The sequence below is a fragment of the Apis cerana genome, linkage group LG10, assembly GCF_029169275.1.
Source record: "Apis cerana isolate GH-2021 linkage group LG10, AcerK_1.0, whole genome shotgun sequence".
NCBI lineage: Eukaryota > Metazoa > Arthropoda > Insecta > Hymenoptera > Apidae > Apis > Apis cerana.
Window position 1 is genome coordinate 4882288 of NC_083861.1, and position 12177 is coordinate 4894464.

The 12177-nt window shown below is 31.8% G+C and overlaps 1 protein-coding gene across 5 annotated transcripts in view; it reads left to right on the plus strand.

The window, feature by feature from the left end:
* The window catches only part of LOC107995697 (uncharacterized), a 100726-nt gene that overhangs the window by 41116 nt on the left and 47433 nt on the right, over positions 1-12177 (plus strand). For 2 of the 5 annotated variants that reach the window (XM_062080824.1, XM_062080826.1), the window contains exons 3-12: positions 10-33; positions 807-922; positions 1116-1353; positions 1538-4600; positions 5104-5301; positions 5603-6308; positions 6673-6873; positions 7539-7697; positions 8038-8315; positions 8391-8588. In XM_062080824.1, coding sequence (XP_061936808.1) covers positions 10-33; positions 807-922; positions 1116-1353; positions 1538-4600; positions 5104-5301; positions 5603-6308; positions 6673-6873; positions 7539-7697; positions 8038-8315; positions 8391-8588 — 5181 coding nt within the window. Of the gene's footprint in view, positions 1-9; positions 34-806; positions 923-1115; positions 1354-1537; positions 4601-5103; positions 5302-5602; positions 6309-6672; positions 6874-7538; positions 7698-8037; positions 8316-8390; positions 8589-9882; positions 10437-12177 lie in introns of those variants that run through there. The other 3 variants (XM_062080827.1, XM_062080828.1, XM_062080825.1) reach the window with 3 other exon arrangements.

Genomic DNA, 12177 nt, shown 5'->3' on the forward strand with positions numbered 1-12177 from the left:
TTGTTTCAGCTCTTCGAACAGATTCAAAAAATGGTAAGTTATCGGTAAATCTAAAATAAAATGCAATGTATTGTATAATGAAACATAAATTTTGAATATTTAATTATAATTATATCTAAAATTATTTTATATCATTTATAAGATATTCTATTCATAGAATTAATAAGATTTATAATATATTAGAAAATGCAAAAATTTTATATTAATATTCTGTAAAAATAGGAGAAAAAAATATTATACGTACATTTATGCATTTCGTTAAAAATTTATAACAAAAATACGAAATGACAATAGTTATTTTTTGTTGAATAAAAGTAAATCATAGTTTAGCATGGTTAATTAATAATATAAGTTGCATTATTTGCATAACGTCAACAAATTTTTTATATTTTTTATCTTTACTTATATTTTATGCAAATATATTCCAAAAAAATTTATTGCTTATATATAAATTTCCTTATAATATTTCTTTAGTTTTAATTAAAAATTCATTTTCTATTCATCTTAAAAAAAAATTCGTAAATGATTAATTTCTTAAGTTTTATATATCTTTTACTAAATGTATCGAATATAAAAAATCAATCCGTTATCATTTCGTATTTTTGTTATAATTTTTTAATAAAACATTTATAAACCTATGATTAATTTCTTTTTTTATTTACAATAAAGTTTCGCAGAAAAAACTGGAATTAGGATTTTGTATAAATATAGATTATATTATCATTAAACATAAATTTATTACAAAATTTTAAATAATAAAATAGATTCTTGAATATCGATGATATTGATTAAAATAATGTTTTCAGCGATCGTTGGATTCTCCTGCAGTTTCAGAGTGGCAAAGGGTGAAAAATATAATCCAATGTTGAAATTAAATACCAGTATGGTGTTCCGCGAAAAGGAACGCAAATACAAAAATATAGTAAGTGTATTAATTATTATGATAATTTAAAAATTTAAAATGGAAATAATAAAATTGGAATAAAAAAAATAAACGAAATAATAAACAAAGCACAGTGACAAATTAATATTATTTAATATTTTAGTTTAAAATTTTTTCGAGTTAAAAATTAATTAATAAATTGGTAATTAACAAATTATTGATATATTTCCAGTTCGAACTGTTATTTAGAAGAAGCGTGTTGGGCACTGCTTACAAGCAAACGATCATAGACAAATTTGAAAACGGTATATTAAAAGTGTTCTTCAGGATATATTTAAACAGAAGAAAAATACCACGATCGATCACGAATATCGAGGATACGATCGAAGACATTATCGTAAAAGAGACGTATTCATCGTCCTCTTTATTTAAAGACATGGAACTGGATCTTGCTAGTATATCAATAAAAAGTGAGTATAATTTTTTGTTTAACAAAAATCATATTCTCTGATAGATTAAACGAATTTTAAATTAAAAATTATTACTTGAAAATCAAATCGATCGACCCGTAAAAAAAATAATATGTATATCCATTATAATTATTTTCCAATTATTAATTTATAATTAATTTACAATAATTACAATTATTTCCAGGAATAAGCCAAGAAGTGCCAGGAAATCAGAAGCAAACTCAACAAAAGAGCACGATGATCACAAAGAACGGTCTCCTTCGACCAAACAGGAACAGCTCGTTGATTACCAGCTCGAAACCAAAATCTAAACCGACCAAGATCGAGTCCATCGAACCTGACATCGATTTTACCAACATACCAACCATCCAAGGAACCTACAAAGCCGAGAAAGTGAACGTCACCTCTTCAAACAAAACGAATTCCACTCAAGAAACTGCGAAAGCTCAATCCGATACGAGGAATAATATCAAAGTATCGTTATTACCTACTCAGGAACAAAGTACGAACAAATCGATTATCATGAAAAACAGCACTGAAACGAGTCAAACCGTGACGCAAACTGTGACCAACAAGATGAACGAAAAACTTAATTATACCGTGCACGATGATGAACCGTTTAGCAACGTTTATTCACAATCTTCTAAGAAAGTCATCACGTCCACCGCTTCCACGATCAAAACAAAAGAGCAAGACGTGTTCAAGGATTTTCGCAATCCTGATTTCGAAACTTCGCCGTGGAAACCTATCATACCTGGATATATTAATACCGAGTTAAAATTATTGCCTGACAACGTTGAAAAGACAAAACACAAAACTGAGACGAATTACAAGGTAAATTATACTAATACCAACGTCGGAGACATGGTTTCTGACACCTCCATGAAGATGACACCCCAGTACAATGTCCAAGGGGAAATCCCTGAAATACCGACCAAACCTTCCGAACCATTGGGAATGTTAAATTCGTATGCAGACGTTCCTGGGATGAGCACATTCGACATCAGAGACACCGATTTTCCACGAGACAGGATCGTCCCTCAAGAAATGATGAATTTCAGGGTGAATGGAAAATTTAAGAACAAAATTCCAGGATTGCTAGAGGATGGACAGATATTCACGGAATCCTCGCCAATCGAATTGGACGACAAGAGGCCGGATATAGAAGTTTCCGGCCAATTGCCATCCGAAACATACGACATCAAACTTCGAACGTCCTCCAAACCTTTCGGATTTTCTTCTTCTCAACCTTTGGAATTTTCTTCCACGAAACCTCATCCGTCCACGAATGAAAATGAAACCGGTTGGAGAGTTGCTGGCTCATTAATCACAGATACTAGGTACGAAGAGGCTATTAAGCAAGATGTTAAGGAGGCTAACGATTCTATTAAGACGAATAAAAAGAAGATGGATCAAAGTACTGCGAAGGATAAAGAAAGCTCGGATAATCTTTTACTTTCCGTCGTTTCCAGTACTCAAAAATGGCCGGTTCAATTGGATTACGAGGAATCGACGACGAAAGTGTCGGGTGTGGGGGTTGCGGAGCCGGTTCCGGATGTGGACGTTGAATTGGAACCGAGAAATCGGTATTCGGAGGTCCAGGCCATGGACAAACAGCAGAATAACGCTTTGAAGGATAGAAAAGTTGATAAAAATGGGCAAGAACCGATATATACCAGCTATAAGACTCCCGATTTGAACGGAGCTGGGATAAGGTCGAGTTTGATCGAGAGTTCCGGCACTCTGAAACCATTCAGGCACACGATACCCGTGGACAAAATTACATCTGTCGTTGATTACAGTAAGAGAGACGAAGAGGGATCATTGAAGCAAGAAATAAACACTGTGACGGATAGTATAATAAATCAAGAAGAGAGATTCACCGAGGCTAGTCAATTAAGCGTGAACTCAACCAGTAAAGGAAATAACAAGGAGGCGATTAAGATTCTTCCAGAAAATTTGAAGGAAATCATAGAATTGGAAACTTTCAAAAAATCGAGCAACGATTCCGAAACGATTTCTACGAAGAATTCGAGGATCGAGGAACACGGAGGGACGCGTCCAATCGAATTAAATACGGAGAGTATAATAGACGATGAAAAGTTTCTCAAGTTAAGCACCACGGAAGTTTATTCGGAGATGATACATCCGTTATACAATAACGTTGATAAATTAGTGATGAGAAACGAAGGGAACAAAGAGAGATTGACGTCCAACATTTCGAGGAATTCCACCTTCATCGAGATCGACACGTTGAAGCACACGCCAGGGGAGGACGAAGAGGACAACGATGGTTCCTCGAAGGACAAATCATCGACGAAAAACGAAGGAACTTTCAATGGAACCGTGAATCGACCGTACAATTCCCTCGAGACACGAAAAAAGATTTATAACGACACTTTGAAAGCTTACGTGGTGGAAAATTTAGTTACTCTTGCGCCTGCCAAGAGCAACACAGGAATCGGCAGACCCGTACGACCAAGACCTAAGATCGATCACATCACTTCCTCCGACGATTCTCAACTTCTGGACCGATTGTTTCGCGTACCTAGCCGTGACAGAAACACGACGAAACGCAATTCGTCCAACGGTCGAGACACCATCGCCTTTCAATCAACGACAAACAACGAGGGGAAAAATAAGGAGCATCCTAAGATAGAACAAATCGTGGAAGTGGTGACATCGATCAGCACCAAAGTGTCCTCCAATTTTAAAGGAAACCCTATCGTATTGAAGTTCGTCGTTACCAACTCGACCTCCCTTCCAGTTATACATTCGGAATCGCACGGAGAACAAGTGTCATCTTCGCAGATATCAGTGCCCGAACAATTGTTCTCCGTATTGGAGAGTAAGGAAGAAAACCGATCGTTCGGAGATAGAGTTTCGAACAAGACGCCATCTTTAACGTCGGATAGAAAAATATCAACGATCGAGGAGAATAGATCTCTTTTGGAGAGATTGAAGCAATTCGCGGAGATTGGAGCGGAAAATGAGCCTGCAAATGGGAAAGATAATTCCAAATCTCATGGGAATTCGAATATCGAACAGGAAGATCATCGGCCATTGCCCGATTTCGAGAAATTGAAACAGATCGCCGACATAGCGACAGGGAACGAAACTTTGATGAATTCTAGCGCGGGATTTACAATGAATCGTGACGGAGTCGAAATATTAACGAAAATCTTGAATAAAATGGAAGATCGAACCGATAAAATGATTTCCAGCACCGAAGAAAATTTAGAAGCTGGTAATTTTATTTTCAGATTTTAAATCACGTTGGACGTTTCGTTGATGATAAATTATTTATCGATTATCATCGATTAACGCGATGGAATTAATTTCAAAGAAAAAAATGTCAACCGATAATGACAATTATGATTAAGGATAAATAGAAAGATGCAGTAAACATTCGAAATTAATTCTGATATAACTGATATTTATAATATCAGTTTTTTTTAACATCCAATATGTTAATGATTAATATTGCGTCGATTTATATCTTGCATTTACAATTCTTTTTCTTCGCTTAATTTAAAACGAAGTTGAACTCTAGTTTTTAATATTTTTAATCCCAAACGTATTTCCTTTTTTTAATTATAAATATTCATCTATATAAATAACTTATGGATTAGAATTCTACGAACATCGAAGAATGTAAATTACTTTATTTACATTTCTCAATGTTTCTCGATTATTAAATTGTTGTCACAATTTTATTCGTAATTCTCAAGAAATATCACGTTTTTTCAGATCATTGTTCCGGTTTCCAATGCAGAGATGGCAAATGCTTGTCTTCTAGCGGTAGATGTAACATGTTAGGTGAATGCTCGAATTCAGAGGACGAAATGAATTGTACGTGCGCTGACTTTTTAAAGGCGCAACTCTTACATCAAAAGATATGTGACGGCGTGGCAGATTGTTGGGATTATTCGGACGAAACCGATTGCGGTACTTATCGATCGTTTATACATAAATATAAACTGCGAATATTGCAAAATGCAAATTTTTGTTCACAATCTGGAAGTCGTGATACTTATATGACAGATTAAAAAAGAATAACAGAATAAAAACCTGCATAAAAATCCTCAACATTATTGGAATTTAACAAATTTAAAATGAATTAAAATAAGTATGTAGAATGAAATATTTCGATATGTCCATTTTAAATGAACAATGCGAAATTATTAACCACTACTTCGAGAGCTTGTTAAAAATTTATATTCTCAATTTTAATTTGTTTAATCGTTAGATTGGTGCGAAGAGGGACAATTCGTTTGCGGCAACAGTCGAACCTGCATAAACCAAGACAAAGTTTGCAACGGTTATACAGACTGTCCAGGTGGGGAGGACGAGAAAAAATGCGCGGCGCTGATAGAAGACGATTCAACGATAAATTACGAAGAAACGAGTATCTTTGCTAAGGACGATAATGATCCAGGGACCATCGTAACCAAAGATGAACATCCATCATCTCAAGGACACCTTTCAGAAACAGAATCCACCACTGACAAGGACATCCTCCTTTATGATCAAGAAGCGGTAGAATCTTCCATTTTAGAATCAACCACTTTACACGCCTCGTTCCAAGATAACATTCGATTAGAAAAAATTGTAAGCACCAGGGACGAATCGATGATGAAAGAGAAAACGTTTCTTAACAATCGTGAACGTGTGAATGGTAGTACGATTCTCGTCTCCGGAAGAGAAATATCGTCGAACGCGAAGAACATCTTGCCGCATGGAAACTCGATCCATTTGAACGCGAAAAACGCATCGATGATAAATTTGAAAAAAGAGATCAATAATTATAATGAAAAGGGTTACTTGAATATCAGGAAGAACGGGAAATGGGGAAAATTGTGTCTGAATGGAATGGATCATCTCTTGCAAGAAAGACAAACTGCTTGGACTATCGAAGACCTCGGCAGAGCCGTTTGTAAAGCGATTACGTATCAGTAAGTACTTCATAATGATTCTTATACATCTTGCCAAAGTATTCTTTTCGAATGTAACTAAAAAAAATTTTGTTCTATATAATATAATATAAATAAATGGAGAAGATCGAGTTTGAAAATTCTTCAACTATACGACACAAATAAATGATTTTTCGATTCGAATTATCATTCAACAATTGTAATTCTGATAATTTTTACAATTCTAGCATTCTAGATTTCTTTATCCTTTAAGACGATAAAAAAGAATCTATTTTTTTTTCTTTTTTAGAAATTTATACCTTTTCTTCAAATTAACAATTCTTCAAATTAATACATTAATAATGAAAAATTGCAATAAATATATTATCGATATAAACATTTTTAGAGATTACGAATCCGTGGAAAAAGTGTTGGACGAAAATCCAACATCTGGAAGATCGTATTATACACTCTCCTATAACGAGAAACCCGTCGATAAAAGGATCTTGACTTTCAAACCTTCGAAATGCCCGAGTGGCGAGGTTCTCAGGGTCAAGTGCAAAAACCTTGAATGCGGTATAAGAACGCAGGCACCATCGCAAGCCAGGTACACATTCACTGAACCAGTTTCTCATAATTACACGTTGGCCAGATCATTTGAAAAACTATCCGTATACAAATGCAGCCGAGTATAATGACCTCTTGTTGTACGCATAACAATATATCGATCGCAAAAAAAATTTATGAACGATATGCATAAAATTAAAATTATCCTGATCTTTATCGTTCGAGATAAATAACTATATCGTGATATATGCAATCATAAATTTTTACCGGAATATTACGAGAAATATTGCGTTAGGTCCATCGGCAAACTTAACCGCTTTTTCTTTTTCTGATGATATAATGATAAATCAAATTATCAATGATAGTTTAAAATCAGTGATAATTTAAAGCTAATGATTATTGTGAAAAAACCGGTTTTTATTCAATTTAAATAAATGATTGAGGTATTTTTGAATTACGTATTATGTATTTAGAAAATATTTTACTTAAGCTTGAGAATTAAACGTGTTGGTAGAAAACGTTTTTAAAATCTTGTGAATAAATAATTTTCAAATTTAAACATTGAATATAATGCAAATTATTTGTATAAAATAAAATCTCAATTAGAAATAATTGAGAAAAAATATAAACATGTTTAATTTTAAAACATAAATTGTAATAAAAGGTGAATGTGTATACTCGTTTAAGATGTATACATTGAAACAGGTCGAATATTTCACGACGTTCCAGGATAGTTGGCGGTGGTAGCTCTTCAGCTGGAAGTTGGCCATGGCAAGTTGCTCTGTACAAAGAAGGTGATTATCAATGTGGAGGAGCTCTCATCAATGAAAAATGGATTTTATCCGCTGCACATTGTTTTTACCAGTGAGTAAATAAATAGTAATAATGTATTATGAAAATTAAATAATATAAAACTTAAATAAAATAAATATTGTCTTTTTTAATATTATTATTAATATTATTATACTTACTCGAATACGTAGCTTCTTGTACAACTTTTATTAGAGAATATCAATAGAGAAGAATCTTCCATTATCATTTATCAATATTAAAACTTTTCTCTCTTTAGTCTATATATATATGAAAATAAAATATTCATATATCATATTAGTTTCTAAAAGACGTGTCAGAATCGACAGAAAAGAAAAAAGAATTGAAAAATAACAATCAAATAGCTCAATAACTATTTCAACATCTGTCGCAGTGCTCAAGACGAATATTGGGTGGCGAGAATCGGAGCTACTCGCAGAGGAAGCTTTCCAAGTCCGTACGAACAAGTATTACGTTTGGATCACATATCTTTGCATCCTGATTACATCGACAATGGATTTATAAACGACATAGCGATGTTGAGACTCGAGGAACCAGTAATCTTCAGCGACTACGTTCGACCAGTATGCCTTCCACAATCAGAGCCGAAAAGTGGTACTATATGCACTGTGACTGGTTGGGGACAATTATTCGAAATAGGAAGAATATTCCGTAAATATAATTATTTGTTGAATATTTAGGGTATTTATAAAAATATATGGATTAATAAAATGTTCTTTTGAACAGCGGATACCCTGCAAGAGGTACAACTTCCCGTGATTTCAACGGAAGAGTGTCGAAGAAAGACATTATTCATTCCATTATACAGAATCACACCAGGAATGCTTTGTGCTGGATTGAAAGATGGTGGAAGAGATGCTTGTTTGGGAGACAGTGGTGGACCTTTGGTTTGTTCGGGATCAGATAACAAATACACTCTTCACGGTAAGGATTTTTATATCTAATATAAAATCATTAATAATATATCAAATTACAAATTATCACAGTTAAATATTTAAATATTTAATTTAATAATTTAATAATTTAATAATAAATTTTAAATATTTATCTACCGTTTTAATAAGGTTGTTAAAAAGTAAATTATTGTTTACTTCAAAAATTAAATGAAACAATTGAATCTAAAAGTATCAAATCTTATTTTACATGCAGTATTCAGAATAGAATAGATAATGAAAAATAGGTAGAATAGATAGAGGATATTTATACTATCAAAGAATATGAGACAGAAATACACACAAATATAATATAGAATTGGATTGCATGTTTTAGGAATATTTTACAAAATTTAGAAAAATAAAAGAATGAATTCGATAAACAAATCTTTGATAATATTGTTTTTTGATAAAATATTTAAAAATTCCTTCTCATTTCCTTCGAGTTATACTTTCAATTGCCTAGAAATATATTTTAAAGTTGAAAATATAGGAGTTAATTATTTACAATAAAAGATTAGGATTAAATTACATTGAAATTTTGTATGAAAACTGATAAAAGTATATATTTTTTAAATAATACATCATACTTTGTGATGAACGAAAACAAAAAAATAAATACGAACAACAAATAGTAAGAAAAGGATAAATAAAAATTTAAAAATCAATGCCATCTTGTAATGCCATCTACAAATGAAACTAATATAAACAAGATGAGATAAGAATAGAAAAGTAACAGACATTATCGCCATATTTCCATTATCAAAAACATTTCTCTAAAAACACAACAGATTAAGAATCAACGCCATTTTTTGATTCTATAAATTTTATTCAACAAAGTAAAAACAAGAAAAACAACTGAAAGACAAACGATACAAATTTGAAAATCAGCGTCATCTTCACAGAGTTAGAAAAAAGTACAACGATGTACATATGAGAAATATATTAAAGCGACATCTTATGAGACTATTTTATATATTCTGAAATATAAACCTAAAGAGATTAGAACTATGCCATCCAACAAAGCATATATTAATTACAAAAACACCATTATTACTCAAAGAAATAAAGAAAAAAAATATTAAATTTTACAATATTCAGGAATTAAACGAGAATATTATTCCGAGAGATTATTATTTTAAGAAATAAAAAATTCTATTTCTGAAAAATATAGTCGCGCTCGCAGCCAATTAGCTCATATTACTTAATATGAAATATATAATTGTATCACTGAGATTAGCAATGACATAATTATATATTCTACATCAAATAATATGATTTCCCAGGTCTCACCGCTTGGAGGTTGCTGCGAATTGGAGACCCACCCTAACCACGACGTCCCATCCACCCTCCTTTTAAACGAAAATTATTTATTTACAAATAAATTCTCCTTTCGGCTGCATGATTGCGAAACATTCAAATTCAAAACGTTTCGATCGTTGCGCAACACGAGCAACAAAAGGAGTTAGAAAAAAAGAACCGACGCGGAAGACTAAGACTGAAAATAAAATTTAAATTAAGAGACTCTCTATCAATATTTTACACTTCCAACGTTGTGAAAATGAAAAATGATTGATAGTGAAAAGCGCAAAAAAAAAAAAGAAAAAAAATAAGCCAAATAAGCTTCCCAAAAAGCACTACATCATTTTACTACAAACAAACTACTACCCATCTACTTATCTACAACATCTACTTTTCTACGATACATTACTTTATTTAATACTTTATTTGATTGTGTATGCACTTAATTCTAAATATATTTTCTTTCAATCAGTCATACAATCAATCATACAATCTTTTGTTTATGTAAAAAATCATAAAATAACATTAACATTTTACTTAATGCTCTAAATGATCTTTTCCCTACCTATATAAAAATTAAATATTTTTTTTTGTAATTTTGCCTATTGAAAATCTAACAAATTCTCTTCAAAATCACATCCATATTCACAATCATATCTAACGACACACAATTTTCAAAAAATTTGATACGACATAAACCACATGTGGAGAGGAATATGCAAATCAGGAAAAATCAATGATGGCTAGTGAACAAAATCACGTGGCTATCAAGTATCAAGTATTTGTTTATAACGAGGAAGTTAAGGATGGCAGGATGATCACACGTTGCCTTGAAAAATAGGAAATATTGGTTTGGAAAACGAAACAGAGTAGGAAAGGCGAGATTGATCTTTTTAATAATAAGAAGAACGAAACATCGTTTATAAATCCTATCTGTTAGAAAGCTGAATGTTTCTTACAATCTATCCTACTTAATACAAAAATTAGAATATTTATCGATGATGATGAGATGTAATCCATTTTGTTGAAAGGTGAAAATGATTCCTGAAACAGACTATACAGCAGAATTAGTGAACACAATAACAAAAATAATTAATTTCTAACAAATATTAGGATCACACATTATTTTCTTCTCTTTATTTTCTTCAATTCAAACCTGTAACAAACTCAATTACTGGATTAGTAATTAAAAAACAATTTACAATTTACAATTTACAATTAATATTAATAAAATATTAATTCTAAAAAAAAACAAATCAAATTATTAAAATGTTGTTAAGCAATTCATGATTTTAAATGAAAAATATTCATCGATAAAAAAGAAATATATTTTTAATAGTATTTTCAATAACAAATGCTCTTAATAAAGGGGTGCTGAAAAGAAAAAAACGACGAAACGGTAACCAGAAGGGTTATTTTACCAAAATAATTATCCACTCAATGTAAACCCGAACAAACCGTGAGTGGAATTTCTTTTTTTATTTCGCAACACTAATATACTATATTAAAATCTCAAAAGAAAACGCGAAGAGTGCTTCATTATATTTTCAATGCAATTCATCAACAAAAAAATAATAAAAAAAGAAAAAAAGATAAAAGATTCGCGAAAACATATACGAAACTCTAACTAAACTAATTTATGCACTCATATTCTATTATACACGCAACACTAATAGCGGAAGATTGCAGTCATAATCAGAGACTGCCGTCGTACAATCACCCTTTGTACAGCCCTTTTGGCTGTAATAGGTGATTCAGGAGCTGGAGCGTACTTCCACAATCCAAATGGAAGAAATATGGGCAATTTGGGCAAATAAACGCAACACTACTATAAAAACGCGATCATTCATCAACGCAACACTAATTCTTCAAATGAATTTAATATAAAATTTATTATTATTCTATAAATCTAAAAAGCTACTTTAAATATCATAAATCATTTTTAAATAATTACATTAAATAGAATAAATTTACATTTATACTAAAAAAACTGAAAAAGTAAGTCTAATTCATAATGAAAATAATTAAAAGCAACCGCGATTTTTTTTTTCAACGCAACGCTATAGCAAACGCGATCTTTTTATCGCAACTCTAATTCAACCCGATATTAATTAATCGCAACACTAATGCAAAACCGCGATTTGCCCATGATGACTGGATGAACGATGGGCCAGCATGCAAATTGGCCAAGACGATACAACATATACTACGTATTACTAAAACGAGCACAATGACAAAGTAGTAACAATGACTTCCCATTCTTTGGATCCAAACAAGAT